The 16,907-nt window shown below is 35.4% G+C and overlaps 3 protein-coding genes across 3 annotated transcripts; all 3 read right to left on the minus strand.

Moving 5' to 3' along the window:
* Positions 1 to 31: 31 nt before the first annotated feature.
* Positions 32 to 2,323, minus strand: sri-33 (Serpentine Receptor, class I; the record flags this gene model as incomplete). Its single annotated transcript, NM_001377746.1, has 6 exons — positions 32 to 94; positions 147 to 189; positions 958 to 1,057; positions 1,120 to 1,642; positions 1,692 to 1,820; positions 2,171 to 2,323. 6 exons carry the CDS (start codon positions 2,321 to 2,323, stop codon positions 32 to 34), a joined length of 1,011 nt encoding a protein of 336 aa, NP_001364804.1.
* Positions 2,324 to 2,738: 415 nt separating this feature from the next.
* sri-34 (Serpentine Receptor, class I) lies at positions 2,739 to 4,559 on the minus strand (the record flags this gene model as incomplete). The annotated part of the gene is made up of 6 exons (NM_001377747.1): positions 2,739 to 2,801; positions 2,851 to 2,893; positions 3,335 to 3,434; positions 3,488 to 4,016; positions 4,066 to 4,194; positions 4,407 to 4,559. The coding sequence occupies 6 exons, from the start codon at positions 4,557 to 4,559 to the stop codon at positions 2,739 to 2,741; spliced, it is 1,017 nt and encodes a 338-aa protein (NP_001364805.1).
* A 9,671-nt stretch (positions 4,560 to 14,230) lies between these two features.
* On the minus strand, positions 14,231 to 16,374 carry fbxc-55 (F-box C protein). The gene is made up of 3 exons (NM_062063.4): positions 16,284 to 16,374; positions 14,678 to 15,613; positions 14,231 to 14,352 (listed from the first exon to the last, which is right to left on the minus strand). Exons 1-3 carry the CDS (start codon positions 16,349 to 16,351, stop codon positions 14,241 to 14,243), a joined length of 1,116 nt encoding a protein of 371 aa, NP_494464.3. The 5' UTR covers positions 16,352 to 16,374; the 3' UTR covers positions 14,231 to 14,240.
* Between the last annotated feature and the right edge of the window lie 533 nt (positions 16,375 to 16,907).

Here is a 16,907-nt window from a genome sequence, read left to right on the forward strand (position 1 = left end):
GGTGGAATGTTAAAAGCTCCGCCGAGCAAATTCACACCGGTGCAATTATTCCTGGAGACGCAGAAATACCAATCGTCTGGATTCGAAGGTTTGCCTGAAAAAAGCAATTATTTTAAAATCAATCAATAAATCCTTTAGAACCTCACATTAGTTGGTGAAGCCTCAGGAATTCGAAATTGAGGAAGCTGCCTGTAATTTTAAGTCTATAAAGAGTTGAATCATGCAACCGACACTTTACAGGACTCTTTTATAGGAGTGACCAACACCGCGCGGGCTCCACTGTGGACTGCGCTTAACTCAGTCAATTCCAAGCTAGGGCTCAACCCGCAAGTTGTTGGATGCTTCTTATACTTTGAGTGGCTAGAAATTGCGTTTTTTCAACTGAAGTTGCAGCCGACATATTACAGGACATTATTACAAGCTATAAAGAGTAGAGTGTGGTCCGCAGCAGCCGACACCGCGCGGTTCCCTGAACACGCTCACAGGTGTGTGGCAGCCGACACCTTACAGGACTCTTTTATTGGAGTGGCCGACACCGCGCGGGCTCCGCCATGGACTGAGCTTAGAAAGTTAGAAAATTGCGGAGAATCCCCGATTTTGGCAGAAGTTTTTGAAATTTGCGAAAGTTGCAGCCGACATATTACAGTATATGATTACAAGATATTAAGAATAGAGTAGTGGTCTGCTGCAGCCGACACCGCGCGGGTTTACTGGAAATTCTTACAGGAGTGTTGCAGCCGACATCGTGCGGTTTTTTTTTGCTTCTGTCAGGGCGATTTTATGAATTTAAGGTTGCAGCCGACATATTACAGGGCGTTTTTACGAGACAATTATAAAAATCAGTGTAGTGCTGCGCCGCAGCCGACACCACGCGGTTTCGCTAGAAATTCTTACAGGGGTGTGGCAGCCGACATCGTGCAGTGCAGCGGAAACTAATATGTTTACCGTAAAACTTACTGTAGAACGAAACTTCTATAACAGGGCGTTGTGAATATTAACACCACCGCGTTCACAATAGATTGCAACGCACAAATTGATTGTAGAAATTCTCCAATAACTCAAATTTTGATTAATTATATTTTAAATTCAAATTCATATATTTAGAAAAAAAAAACTCACACTGCCCATTATCCATGTCAGACATGATTAGCATCACAAAAAAGAACAAGGGAACAAAAAACATGAGAGAAGCCAACATTTGAGATACCAAGCTACGAATTGCAGATTGATTGCGTTGAAAGCTTGAACTGGAGACTTTTGTCTGCACCTCTTGTAACATTTTGAAAATATCCACTGTAGTATAAACTCCAGTTACTGCACAAAATATTCCTCCAACTATTCCAATTCCTGCTAGAAACACGTGCCAAATATTGAACTGGTATATTGCAAAGTTGGAGAGATTTTTGAATTCAGATAGATATTTTGGATATCGAGATTCAATAAATTTTTCTCTTCTGGTACTTCCTTGCAAGAATGTCAAAAATGCGGAGCCGGGGACGAAAACATAGGAACTTTTACGTAGAAGTCGTATCTTTTTCGATACAACATGCTTGTTCAAAACTTGTGCAATCGCCTGATGCTTGAACACCACGCAACCGATGAGAAACTGTGCTTCGACGATTGCTGACGAAATAATTAGACCCTGAAGCAACCAATATTCATTCAGATTTAAAAAAAAATACAAAGTTCACAATCAAATAGTGCGACCAAATTCCAAAATAAGACGCCAAGAGCCCTTCACAATGTCCTGCGAGAATCGGGAAATAGATCATTGGTTGGGAGAGAATTGTCAGTTGAAGCACGTAATTTGTACACGAGATCTGGAAATTGTGATATTGTTGAAGAGCGGCAGACATCCTGCGGGTTTTTTATTGTAGACAAAATTTGCGTCCGACAGTTGACGGGTTCTGTATCTTATTAGAAGACAATTCTAGTTTTGAACCCCTGTGACCCTCGCTATTTTTTTTGGAATGAAGTGGCTTGCGTCTGACATCTGACGGGTTTGACATTTCTGGAAAAGTATTTTAAGTCAAGCAGCCGGCACCTCTCGAGTTCCGCATACAATAAAACTAGTTGCCGACCATTTCAGGGTTTTGTGTAAATGAAAACTAGCACCCGACATTTTCAGGGTTTCGCAGCCAAGCACAAGTTTTTACTTGCCGTCTCTCACCTGAAAACCTAGAAGATAATATTGAAAGCTGTCAACTTTATAGCTTTTGAAAATAATTAGAAATATTACTAGAAAATTTAGTACAAAAGAAATTGTTCCAACAGTATAAGAGTAATATATAAGCCAAATGGATGGTGTAAAGGATATTGGCATTATAAGAAAACTTTAGGAGAAGTGAACGTTTATTCGAAAAAAGGTAAAATGTTAAGGCTCAATTCTCAATTTTCTGCAACACAAGTCAGACTTTCTAAATGAACATAAAATATGTACTGGTGATCTTTCAGGCTAGTCTGCAAGAGAATAGGAGAAACATAACATGTAATTAAATTACCGGAGAAAAGTTGATTACTGGGTTAAATCTGGCTTACGGAGTTAGAGTTCTTAAGAAAGATGTTTGAATTTAATTTTCTTTGAATGCACTTTTTTCTGCGAATTGTGGTGGCAAGGGGAAAAAACGGAAGTTCAATTATATAATTGTGTTGTTGAGCATGCGATGTTTGACATGATATTCGGCAAGGCTGGAACGCAATTTTATCGATGCACCATGTCTTGTTAAGCTTGAAACATTCTACAGAGTAGTGATGATTCTTGGAGGCGCAGAGATGCCAGGTGTCTGGATTCGAAAGTTTGTCTTCAAAAAAATGTATTTAAAAACCAATAAAAAACCTTCCGAAACTCACATTAGTGCGGGAAGACCCAAAGATTCGAGATTGAGGAAGTTGTCTGTAAAGATTGTACTTGCAGCCGACACCACACGGGTTCCGCTGTGCACCGCCTTGCACCGCGCGTCATTTCTAAGATGGGGCGTAACCCGTATGGTGTCGGATGCTATATTGGCAGCTTTTTTGGCGGCTGAAATTTCGCGGTACCCACAGCAGGAAGTCGACATAAAATTTGCAGATCACTATCGAATTTGGCAGAAGATTGCAGGAAGTTTGTCGTTATTTTTCAAAAGTTGCCGAATTTGGCAGAAGGTTGTCGGTAGTTGCCAAAACTGCGGCCGACATCGGTGTTTTCTCCTGGTAGTGCGATTTCAGGTTGCAGCCGACATATTACCGGACGCTCTGCAGCAGCCGACACCGCGCGGGATTGTCGACAGTGCGACTGGGTGTGGCAGCCGACATCTCATTAGACTTTCTGCAGAGAGGCTACCGTAATACTTACCGTAGAACAAAATTTCGATAACTGGGCGTTGTGAATATTAACACCACCGCGTTCACAATAGATTGCAACGCACAAATTGATTGCAGAAGTTCTCCAATAACTTAAAGTTTAGAAAATAATTATGCCTCACTATCAGTTGGAAAAGATACTTACATTGCCCATTATCCACACCGGTTATAAGCATCACAAAAATGAACAACGGAACAAATAGCATCAAAGAAGCAAACATTTGAGATACCAAACTACGAATTGCAGATTGATAGCGTTGAAAGCTTGAACTAGACACTTTTGTCTGCACCTCTTGTAACATTTTGAAAATATCTACTGTAGTATAAACTCCAGTTATTGCGCAGAACATCCCTCCGATAACCCCAACAATTGCTAGAAAAACATGCCAAATGTTGAACTGGTATATTGCAAAGTTGGAGAGATTTTTGAATTCAGATAGATATTTTGGATATCGAGATTCAATAAATTTCAGCTGATCCTCTCTTCTGGTACTTCCTTGCAAGAATGTCAAAAATGCGGAGCCGGGGACGAAAACATAGGAACTTTTACGTAGAAGTCGTATCTTTTTCGATACAACATGCTTGTTCAAAACTTGTGCAATCGCCTGATGCTTGAACACCACGCAACCGATGAGAATCTGTGCTTCGACAATAGCTGACACTAGAATCAACGTCTGAAAGAAAAAAAATTAAAGTATTTGCTAAGATTTTGGCAAAGATCACAATCAAATAATGCGACCAAATTCCAAAATAGGAGGCCAAGAACCCTTCGCAATGTCCTGCAAGAATCGGGAAAAGACTCATTGGCTGGGAGAGAATTGTCAGTTGAAGCACGTAGTTTGTGCATGAGATCTGAAAATTGTGGTCTTGTTGAGGAGCGGCGGACATCATACGGGTTCCGTATCTTATTAGAAAGTAATTCTAGTTTTGAAACCCCTTCGCTAGCGCCGGACACCTGGGCATTTCAGCAAAAAAGATTATAACATTTGCAGTCAGCACCTCTCGAGTTCCGCATGAAATAAAACTAGCAGCCGACATTTGCCGGGTTCTACATCTCATCTCACCTGAAAAGCTAGGAGCATATATTGAAACTCGACAATTTTGTAGCTTTTAAAAATGATGATCAATATTACTAGAACGTTTAAAACAAATGAGACTGCTCCAACAATATAACAGTAATATATAAGCCAAGTAGAAGGTGCAAAAGATATTGACATGCCTGAAAAACGAACTTCAAACTGGGAGCTAAGATTATATCATAGATGTTTTTATTCTAGAGCAGGTGAAATTTTATGCTCAATCATAGGAGATGAAAGCAAGAAAAGTTAAATAGTGTTCATACACAACCAAATAATTTCAGTATTGCGGGGGTGTGTATAATAAAATTATAGAATTGACTAATGAGTGGAGAGCACAAATTGATATGCAAAAGTGTCCTATAGCTGAAAAAATTAATTTTACATTATCGTAAAAGCCACAACGCCAGTTTTCTGGAATTTTTCTTTTTCTCGCTTCCTTCCCCTACCCAACCTAAGCCTAAATCTAAACCTGAGCCTAAACCTAAGACTAAGCCTGAGCATAAGCCTAAACCTACACCAAAGTCTAAGCCTAAGCCTAGGCTTAAACATAATCCTAATCCTGAATTATGGATACGATTCGGGGTCTAGAAATTCGATTTTGGCCCCGCTAGAGGCGTTTTGGTCTTCAATTAATTTTTTACATACATATATGACTGCACTTTTTTGCAAAAAAAAAAATTTGGAATTTTGGGAGAATTTTTATAAAAATGGATTGCTAATTTTTTTTTAGTATTATGGGTACGATTCGGGGTCTAGAAATTCGATTTTAGCCCCGCTAGAGGCGTTTTGGTCTTCAATTAATTTTTTACATACATATGCGCTTTTTTGCAAAAAAAAAAATTTGGAATTTTGGGAGAATTTTTATAAAAATGGATTGCTAATTTTTTTTTAGTATTATGGGTACGATTCGGGGTCTAGAAATTCGATTTTAGCCCCGCTAGAGGCGTTTTGGTCTTCAATTAATTTTTTACATACATATGCGCTTTTTTGCAAAAAAAAAATTTGGAATTTTGCGAGAATTTTTATAAAAATGGATTGCTAATTTTTTTTTAGTATTATGGGTACGATTCGGGGTCTAGAAATTCGATTTTGGCCCCGCTAGAGGCGTTTTGGTCTTCAATTAATTTTTTACATACATATGCGCTTTTTTGCAAAAAAAAAAATTTGGAATTTTGGGAGAATTTTTATAAAAATGGATTGCTAATTTTTTTTTAGTATTATGGGTACGATTCGGGGTCTAGAAATTCGATTTTAGCCCCGCTAGAGGCGTTTTGGTCTTCAATTAATTTTTTACATACATATGCGCTTTTTTGCAAAAAAAAAAATTTGGAATTTTGGGAGAATTTTTATAAAAATGGATTGCTAATTTTTTTTTAGTAATATGGGTACGATTCGGGGTCTAGAAATTCGATTTTAGCCCCGCTAGAGGCGTTTTGGTCTTCAATTAATTTTTTACATACATATGCGCTTTTTTGCAAAAGAAAAAATTTGGAATTTTGCGAGAATTTTTATAAAAATGGATTGCTAATTTTTTTTTAGTAATATGGGTACGATTCGGGGTCTAGAAATTCGATTTTGGCTCCGCTAGAGGCGTTTTGGTCTTCAATTAATTTTTTACATACATATATATGACTGCACTTTTTTGCAAAAAAAAAATTTGGAATTTTGCGAGAATTTTTATAAAAATGGATTGCTAATTTTTTTTTAGTATTATGGGTACGATTCGGGGTCTAGAAATTCGGTTTTGGCCCCGCTAGAGGCGTTTTGGTCTTCAATTAATTTTTTACATACATATATATGACTGCACTTTTTTGCAAAAAAAAAATTTGGAATTTTGCGAGAATTTTTATAAAAATGGATTGCTAATTTTTTTTTAGTATTATGGGTACGATTCGGGGTCTAGAAATTCGATTTTGGCCCCGCTAGAGGCGTTTTGGTCTTCAATTAATTTTTTACATACATATGCGCTTTTTTGCAAAAAAAAAAATTTGGAATTTTGGGAGAATTTTTATAAAAATGGATTGCTAATTTTTTTTTAGTATTATGGGTACGATTCGGGGTCTAGAAATTCGATTTTGGCCCCGCTAGAGGCGTTTTGGTCTTCAATTAATTTTTTACATACATATATATGACTGCACTTTTTTGCAAAAAAAAAATTTGGAATTTTGCGAGAATTTTTATAAAAATGGATTGCTAATTTTTTTTTAGTATTATGGGTACGATTCGGGGTCTAGAAATTCGGTTTTGGCCCCGCTAGAGGCGTTTTGGTCTTCAATTAATTTTTTACATACATATGCGCTTTTTTGCAAAAAAAAAAATTTGGAATTTTGGGAGAATTTTTATAAAAATGGATTGCTAATTTTTTTTTAGTATTATGGGTACGATTCGGGGTCTAGAAATTCGATTTTAGCCCCGCTAGAGGCGTTTTGGTCTTCAATTAATTTTTTACATACATATGCGCTTTTTTGCAAAAGAAAAAATTTGGAATTTTGCGAGAATTTTTATAAAAATGGATTGCTAATTTTTTTTTAGTATTATGGGTACGATTCGGGGTCTAGAAATTCGGTTTTGGCCCCGCTAGAGGCGTTTTGGTCTTCAATTAATTTTTTACATACATATATATGACTGCACTTTTTTGCAAAAAAAAAATTTGGAATTTTGCGAGAATTTTTATAAAAATGGATTGCTAATTTTTTTTTAGTATTATGGGTACGATTCGGGGTCTAGAAATTCGTTTTTGGCCCCGCTAGAGGCGTTTTGGTCTTCAATTAATTTTTTACATACATATATATGACTGCACTTTTTTGCAAAAAAAAAATTTGGAATTTTGCGAGAATTTTTATAAAAATGGATTGCTAATTTTTTTTTAGTATTATGGGTACGATTCGGGGTCTAGAAATTCGATTTTAGCCCCGCTAGAGGCGTTTTGGTCTTCAATTAATTTTTTACATACATATATATGACTGCACTTTTTTGCAAAAAAAAAATTTGGAATTTTGCGAGAATTTTTATAAAAATGGATTGCTAATTTTTTTTTAGTATTATGGGTACGATTCGGGGTCTAGAAATTCGATTTTGGCCCCGCTAGAGGCGTTTTGGTCTTCAATTAATTTTTTACATACATATATATGACTGCACTTTTTTGCAAAAAAAAAATTTGGAATTTTGCGAGAATTTTTATAAATATGGATTGCTAATTTTTTTTTAGTATTATGGGTACGATTCGGGGTCTAGAAATTCGATTTTGGCCCCGCTAGAGGCGTTTTGGTCTTCAATTAATTTTTTACATACATATATATGACTGCACTTTTTTGCAAAAAAAAAATTTGGAATTTTGCGAGAATTTTTATAAAAATGGATTGCTAATTTTTTTTTAGTATTATGGGTACGATTCGGGGTCTAGAAATTCGATTTTGGCCCCGCTAGAGGCGTTTTGGTCTTCAATTAATTTTTTACATACATATGCGCTTTTTTGCAAAAAAAAAATTTGGAATTTTGCGAGAATTTTTATAAAAATGGATTGCTAATTTTTTTTTAGTATTATGGGTACGATTCGGGGTCTAGAAATTCGGTTTTGGCCCCGCTAGAGGCGTTTTGGTCTTCAATTAATTTTTTACATACATATATATGACTGCACTTTTTTGCAAAAAAAAAATTTGGAATTTTGCGAGAATTTTTATAAAAATGGATTGCTAATTTTTTTTTAGTATTATGGGTACGATTCGGGGTCTAGAAATTCGGTTTTGGCCCCGCTAGAGGCGTTTTGGTCTTCAATTAATTTTTTACATACATATATATGACTGCACTTTTTTGCAAAAAAAAAATTTGGAATTTTGGGAGAATTTTTATAAAAATGGATTGCTAATTTTTTTTTAGTATTATGGGTACGATTCGGGGTCTAGAAATTCGATTTTAGCCCCGCTAGAGGCGTTTTGGTCTTCAATTAATTTTCCACATACATATGCGCTTTTTTGCAAAAAAAAAAATTTGGAATTTTGGGAGAATTTTTATAAAAATGGATTGCTAATTTTTTTTTAGTAATATGGGTACGATTCGGGGTCTAGAAATTCGATTTTGGCCCCGCTAGAGGCGTTTTGGTCTTCAATTAATTTTTTACATACATATATATGACTGCACTTTTTTGCAAAAAAAAAATTTGGAATTTTGCGAGAATTTTTATAAAAATGGATTGCTAATTTTTTTTTAGTATTATGGGTACGATTCGGGGTCTAGAAATTCGATTTTGGCCCCGCTAGAGGCGTTTTGGTCTTCAATTAATTTTTTACATACATATGCGCTTTTTTGCAAAAAAAAAAATTTGGAATTTTGGGAGAATTTTTATAAAAATGGATTGCTAATTTTTTTTTAGTATTATGGGTACGATTCGGGGTCTAGAAATTCGATTTTGGCCCCGCTAGAGGCGTTTTGGTCTTCAATTAATTTTTTACATACATATATGACTGCACTTTTTTGCAAAAAAAAAATTTTGGAATTTTGGTAGAATTTTTATAAAAATGGATTGCTAATTTTTTTTTAGTATTATGGGTACGATTCGGGGTCTAGAAATTCGATTTTGGCCCCGCTAGAGGCGTTTTGGTCTTCAATTAATTTTTTACATACATATATATGACTGCACTTTTTTGCAAAAAAAAAATTTGGAATTTTGCGAGAATTTTTATAAAAATGGATTGCTAATTTTTTTTTAGTATTATGGGTACGATTCGGGGTCTAGAAATTCGATTTTAGCCCCGCTAGAGGCGTTTTGGTCTTCAATTAATTTTTTACATACATATGCGCTTTTTTGCAAAAAAAAAAATTTGGAATTTTGGGAGAATTTTTATAAAAATGGATTGCTAATTTTTTTTTAGTATTATGGGTACGATTCGGGGTCTAGAAATTCGGTTTTGGCCCCGCTAGAGGCGTTTTGGTCTTCAATTAATTTTTTACATACATATATATGACTGCACTTTTTTGCAAAAGAAAAAATTTGGAATTTTGCGAGAATTTTTATAAAAATGGATTGCTAATTTTTTTTTAGTATTATGGGTACGATTCGGGGTCTAGAAATTCGATTTTGGCCCCGCTAGAGGCGTTTTGGTCTTCAATTAATTTTTTACATACATATGCGCTTTTTTGCAAAAAAAAAAATTTGGAATTTTGGGAGAATTTTTATAAAAATGGATTGCTAATTTTTTTTTAGTATTATGGGTACGATTCGGGGTCTAGAAATTCGATTTTGGCCCCGCTAGAGGCGTTTTGGTCTTCAATTAATTTTTTACATACATATGCGCTTTTTTGCAAAAGAAAAAATTTGGAATTTTGCGAGAATTTTTATAAAAATGGATTGCTAATTTTTTTTTAGTAATATGGGTACGATTCGGGGTCTAGAAATTCGATTTTGGCCCCGCTAGAGGCGTTTTGGTCTTCAATTAATTTTTTACATACATATATATGACTGCACTTTTTTGCAAAAAAAAAATTTGGAATTTTGCGAGAATTTTTATAAAAATGGATTGCTAATTTTTTTTTAGTATTATGGGTACGATTCGGGGTCTAGAAATTCGGTTTTGGCCCCGCTAGAGGCGTTTTGGTCTTCAATTAATTTTTTACATACATATATATGACTGCACTTTTTTGCAAAAAAAAAATTTGGAATTTTGCGAGAATTTTTATAAAAATGGATTGCTAATTTTTTTTTAGTAATATGGGTACGATTCGGGGTCTAGAAATTCGATTTTGGCCCCGCTAGAGGCGTTTTGGTCTTCAATTAATTTTTTACATACATATATATGACTGCACTTTTTTGCAAAAAAAAAATTTGGAATTTTGCGAGAATTTTTATAAAAATGGATTGCTAATTTTTTTTTAGTATTATGGGTACGATTCGGGGTCTAGAAATTCGATTTTGGCCCCGCTAGAGGCGTTTTGGTCTTCAATTAATTTTTTACATACATATGCGCTTTTTTGCAAAAAAAAAAATTTGGAATTTTGCGAGAATTTTTATAAAAATGGATTGCTAATTTTTTTTTAGTATTATGGGTACGATTCGGGGTCTAGAAATTCGATTTTAGCCCCGCTAGAGGCGTTTTGGTCTTCAATTAATTTTTTACATACATATGCGCTTTTTTGCAAAAAAAAAATTTGGAATTTTGCGAGAATTTTTATAAAAATGGATTGCTAATTTTTTTTTAGTAATATGGGTACGATTCGGGGTCTAGAAATTCGATTTTGGCCCCGCTAGAGGCGTTTTGGTCTTCAATTAATTTTTTACATACATATATATGACTGCACTTTTTTGCAAAAAAAAAATTTGGAATTTTGCGAGAATTTTTATAAAAATGGATTGCTAATTTTTTTTTAGTATTATGGGTACGATTCGGGGTCTAGAAATTCGGTTTTGGCCCCGCTAGAGGCGTTTTGGTCTTCAATTAATTTTTTACATACATATATATGACTGCACTTTTTTGCAAAAAAAAAATTTGGAATTTTGCGAGAATTTTTATAAAAATGGATTGCTAATTTTTTTTTAGTATTATGGGTACGATTCGGGGTCTAGAAATTCGGTTTTGGCCCCGCTAGAGGCGTTTTGGTCTTCAATTAATTTTTTACATACATATGCGCTTTTTTGCAAAAAAAAAATTTGGAATTTTGCGAGAATTTTTATAAAAATGGATTGCTAATTTTTTTTTAGTATTATGGGTACGATTCGGGGTCTAGAAATTCGATTTTGGCCCCGCTAGAGGCGTTTTGGTCTTCAATTAATTTTTTACATACATATGCACTTTTTTGCAAAAAAAAAATTTGGAATTTTGCGAGAATTTTTATAAAAATGGATTGCTAATTTTTTTTTAGTATTATGGGTACGATTCGGGGTCTAGAAATTCGGTTTTGGCCCCGCTAGAGGCGTTTTGGTCTTCAATTAATTTTTTACATACATATGCGCTTTTTTGCAAAAAAAAAATTTGGAATTTTGCGAGAATTTTTATAAAAATGGATTGCTAATTTTTTTTTAGTATTATGGGTACGATTCGGGGTCTAGAAATTCGATTTTGGCCCCGCTAGAGGCGTTTTGGTCTTCAATTAATTTTTTACATACATATATATGACTGCACTTTTTTGCAAAAAAAAAATTTGGAATTTTGCGAGAATTTTTATAAAAATGGATTGCTAATTTTTTTTTAGTATTATGGGTACGATTCGGGGTCTAGAAATTCGGTTTTGGCCCCGCTAGAGGCGTTTTGGTCTTCAATTAATTTTTTACATACATATGCGCTTTTTTGCAAAAAAAAAATTTGGAATTTTGCGAGAATTTTTATAAAAATGGATTGCTAATTTTTTTTTAGTATTATGGGTACGATTCGGGGTCTAGAAATTCGATTTTGGCCCCGCTAGAGGCGTTTTGGTCTTCAATTAATTTTTTACATACATATGCGCTTTTTTGCAAAAAAAAAAATTTGGAATTTTGGGAGAATTTTTATAAAAATGGATTGCTAATTTTTTTTTAGTATTATGGGTACGATTCGGGGTCTAGAAATTCGATTTTAGCCCCGCTAGAGGCGTTTTGGTCTTCAATTAATTTTTTACATACATATGCGCTTTTTTGCAAAAGAAAAAATTTGGAATTTTGGGAGAATTTTTATAAAAATGGATTGCTAATTTTTTTTTAGTATTATGGGTACGATTCGGGGTCTAGAAATTCGATTTTAGCCCCGCTAGAGGCGTTTTGGTCTTCAATTAATTTTTTACATACATATGCGCTTTTTTGCAAAAGAAAAAATTTGGAATTTTGCGAGAATTTTTATAAAAATGGATTGCTAATTTTTTTTTAGTAATATGGGTACGATTCGGGGTCTAGAAATTCGATTTTGGCCCCGCTAGAGGCGTTTTGGTCTTCAATTAATTTTTTACATACATATATATGACTGCACTTTTTTGCAAAAAAAAAATTTGGAATTTTGCGAGAATTTTTATAAAAATGGATTGCTAATTTTTTTTTAGTATTATGGGTACGATTCGGGGTCTAGAAATTCGATTTTAGCCCCGCTAGAGGCGTTTTGGTCTTCAATTAATTTTTTACATACATATGCGCTTTTTTGCAAAAGAAAAAATTTGGAATTTTGCGAGAATTTTTATAAAAATGGATTGCTAATTTTTTTTTAGTAATATGGGTACGATTCGGGGTCTAGAAATTCGATTTTGGCCCCGCTAGAGGCGTTTTGGTCTTCAATTAATTTTTTACATACATATGCGCTTTTTTGCAAAAAAAAAATTTGGAATTTTGCGAGAATTTTTATAAAAATGGATTGCTAATTTTTTTTTAGTATTATGGGTACGATTCGGGGTCTAGAAATTCGGTTTTGGCCCCGCTAGAGGCGTTTTGGTCTTCAATTAATTTTTTACATACATATATATGACTGCACTTTTTTGCAAAAGAAAAAATTTGGAATTTTGCGAGAATTTTTATAAAAATGGATTGCTAATTTTTTTTTAGTATTATGGGTACGATTCGGGGTCTAGAAATTCGATTTTGGCCCCGCTAGAGGCGTTTTGGTCTTCAATTAATTTTTTACATACATATGCGCTTTTTTGCAAAAAAAAAAATTTGGAATTTTGGGAGAATTTTTATAAAAATGGATTGCTAATTTTTTTTTAGTATTATGGGTACGATTCGGGGTCTAGAAATTTGATTTTGGCCCCGCTAGAGGCGTTTTGGTCTTCAATTAATTTTTTACATACATATGCGCTTTTTTGCAAAAAAAAAAATTTGGAATTTTGGGAGAATTTTTATAAAAATGGATTGCTAATTTTTTTTTAGTATTATGGGTACGATTCGGGGTCTAGAAATTCGATTTTGGCCCCGCTAGAGGCGTTTTGGTCTTCAATTAATTTTTTACATACATATGCGCTTTTTTGCAAAAAAAAAAATTTGGAATTTTGGGAGAATTTTTATAAAAATGGATTGCTAATTTTTTTTTAGTATTATGGGTACGATTCGGGGTCTAGAAATTCGATTTTAGCCCCGCTAGAGGCGTTTTGGTCTTCAATTAATTTTTTACATACATATGCGCTTTTTTGCAAAAGAAAAAATTTGGAATTTTGCGAGAATTTTTATAAAAATGGATTGCTAATTTTTTTTTAGTAATATGGGTACGATTCGGGGTCTAGAAATTCGGTTTTGGCCCCGCTAGAGGCGTTTTGGTCTTCAATTAATTTTTTACATACATATGCGCTTTTTTGCAAAAAAAAAATTTGGAATTTTGCGAGAATTTTTATAAAAATGGATTGCTAATTTTTTTTTAGTATTATGGGTACGATTCGGGGTCTAGAAATTCGGTTTTGGCCCCGCTAGAGGCGTTTTGGTCTTCAATTAATTTTTTACATACATATATATGACTGCACTTTTTTGCAAAAGAAAAAATTTGGAATTTTGCGAGAATTTTTATAAAAATGGATTGCTAATTTTTTTTTAGTATTATGGGTACGATTCGGGGTCTAGAAATTCGATTTTGGCCCCGCTAGAGGCGTTTTGGTCTTCAATTAATTTTTTACATACATATGCGCTTTTTTGCAAAAAAAAAAATTTGGAATTTTGCGAGAATTAACTCATCCCTCCCCCTCCCACTCCCCGGTCGAAGCAGTTACCGACTGATCCAGAGGGGATGAGGGATGCCTAGTCCACAGTAACCGGTTTAGGAAGAACTCTGAAACCCTGAAATTTCCAGTTTCCCCTCATAGGAAGCTTATCTCTCAATCTGTAATGTTCATACATTCTATTCTAGATTGTATCAGAAGATGATTTATTCAAAAAAAATACATAATTTAACTCAAAATTTGCATATTCAAAAGCCACAAGTCTTGCTTCTTCTCATAATAAATGCTCAGCACATCTTCATCGTCGATCAGTAGATTGATGATTTGGGTAGAAGAATTTCTAAAACATAATTTTTTTTTTGGAAATTGAGGCCTGTCAGGCTAGGCCTAGCTAGGATAACCGACAAAAATCAGATTTTGCTATCATGGTGCAGCGATAGAACCGCAGGTGAAGCGGGATCAACCGGGTTAACTGAGTCCGGCCTACTTTATCAGAGACCAGAGTCCAATCATGAGCCAGGCCGTTGGGTCATTTTCAACTGTTCTGCAGACTTTTAGCAGCCGTTGGGACCCTCTTTAATTAGCCCTGTACAATTTGACATCAAATGTCTAAGACCCTTACACCAAGATTAGACCTCATTAAGGGGTAGCCTCCACTAACTCACCCCTCCTCAACCAATAGAAGATTCTCATGGTTGATCTTCACTTCATTCAGCACTGACTTCGGCAACACCTCAATCTTGAAATCAAACGAGTACCATGTTCCAGCGGGCTTATGGTTTTCCACCCAGTTTCTCACAAGTTGCACAATTTCCGGGCAGGTGTCTATGGAAGCATTCTTGAAATGGACGCGTTGGTGTGAGATTACTTGTAGGGAATAAGGTCCAGGTTCCAAATTGAAGATCAAACATCGGGCGTTTTGAAATATCGCTGGCGCTATTGAAAGGGAGCTCCCAATGACCTCCAAAGTGTCCAGGGGGCCAGTAAGCAGTGGGTCGATCAATCGCCAAATCGTATAAGGGTTTTCATATCCATAAAAAAGTTCCATGTCCGGAACTGTCAATCTAATATCTGAGGGGATTCTTAGTATTCCAACGGCTCCAATGGATAGCTTCCGTACCACAATGGGGGTTTTCCTACCGCTTAGAAATGTTTCAAGTAGATATTTCAAAGCTTCGTGAAGCTTCTTCGCATATGTCACTTGCTCAACATTTTTTCCTGTCACCAGTTGAATAAAATTGTCACTGCGAAGCCCGTCCCTCAGAACTCGGCGCCTCAGCTCCTGATAAAGCCGACGTTCATCAAGGATTCTTCCAACATCACGCAGCAATTCGTTCAGACTTTTGTTGCTTCCACCAGGCATCCTATTATCTATCAAAATCTCATTGGGATCTTCATGAACATTTAAGGCATAATCCTGATATCCATACTCATCTACATCATACGGGCGGCCACCATCTCCATTGCTTCTGATAACGCTTAGTCGATACAAGATATGGTTGATTTGAATAGAGTTTTGGTCGATTTGCAGGTAGGTGAGGTATAGGCCGGTGGACTGCTCCGCGAGCTTGAGTGATGGACATCGGCGGGAAAGGGATAGTCTGCAAATTTTGAGAGTTCTTGAATTGGGTGGAGCATGGTGCATCAACATGGCAAAACAACATCCGTACAAGGATTGTGCGGCAAATTTCGAAATTTGCCGAGCTCGGCAAAATCGGCAAACCAACTTCTTTAATACTTGCCGAGCTCGGCAATTTTGGCAAATTTGCCGAGCTCAGCAAATTCGGCCAATTCGGCAAATTTGCCGTAACTCCGAAAAATTTGGTGTTTTTATTGTGTTTTGGAGCACCAAAACTACTGAATTGTTAACACACATATGGTTTCTGAATAAGTTCGGTGTAGTGTGTCTGCTTAAACATAAAAATAATTAAATTTTGTGTCCTTTTACCAAATTTTTGGAGTCAAAATCACTAGTTTTGGTAAAAATTGTTATGTCAAATTTTTGATGTGTGCGGCAAATTTTGAAATTTGCCGAGATCGGCGAAATTGGCAAATTTGCCGTGGTCGTCATACTCGGTAAATTGCAATATTTTTCATTTTTTGGAGCTCAAAAAATGCCAAAATCAATGAAAAAAAAATTTTCAAAATTAGCCGAGCTCGGCAAAATCGATAAGTCCACATTTTTTACGTGCTCGGCAAACGGCAAATTTGGCAAATTTACCGAGCTCAGCAATTTCGGCAAATTTGCATATTGGAAAAAAAACGACCTACCTCAAATTTGGCTCAAGGTGATGAATTACAGATATCTGGCATTGGTAGGAAAGTTGTTTCGTCGTCATTTTTTGCAATTCTTCCAAGGTTGCTAACTTACCACACACTATTGACTCATCTATCGGAAAACGTTTTTTTTCGGTAAATATTTGTCAACTGTTGACATTGTTTCAATCGCGGTCAGCTCCTGGTTCTCATGTTATGTAGTGAGCAAGAAATACAGAAATACATATGATTTCATAATTTATTAACTTTGAATACACAGGTGGAGCGGGAGCGGACAGCTGAAAAGGCGGCACTTGTTTTTGAGGCCCCACAAACAATGATCTACGAAAAGGAAGAAGTGGCATTGTGCCAAATACACAAAACGCATCATTTCTCGAAGAAAACGTTACAACGATGCTCTGAAATTACGCATCGCGCGTTGTTTGGCGTGTTTTCCAGCACAAAAATTAAAAAAAAAACCCTGGCACAGTGCCAAATCCGTTTTTCGTACAGCTTCCCTTTTTGTGAGGCCTCTTTTTTTTAAGCCGGGGTCGGTCGAGAGCCGCACCCCTGTCGGATCCTTCAACCCAGGATGGACCTCCGTGTCCTAGCCACACAACGGTCTATACAATTTTGAGC

This window comes from Caenorhabditis elegans, chromosome II, assembly GCF_000002985.6.
Source record: "Caenorhabditis elegans chromosome II".
Lineage (NCBI taxonomy): Eukaryota > Metazoa > Nematoda > Chromadorea > Rhabditida > Rhabditidae > Caenorhabditis > Caenorhabditis elegans.

Bases quoted from the DNA above. Each gene is read 5' to 3' on its own strand.
- fbxc-55 (NM_062063.4), bottom strand. From the start codon at position 16,351: ATGACGACGAAACAACTTTCCTACCAATGCCAGATATCTGTAATTCAT. The intron at 15,614-16,283 runs GTAGGTCGTTTT...CAAAATTTGCAG, and splicing joins CACCTTGAGCCAAATTTGAG to ACTATCCCTTTCCCGCCGAT. The intron at 14,353-14,677 runs GTGAGTTAGTGG...ATTATGTTTTAG, and splicing joins CTTCTATTGGTTGAGGAGGG to AAATTCTTCTACCCAAATCA.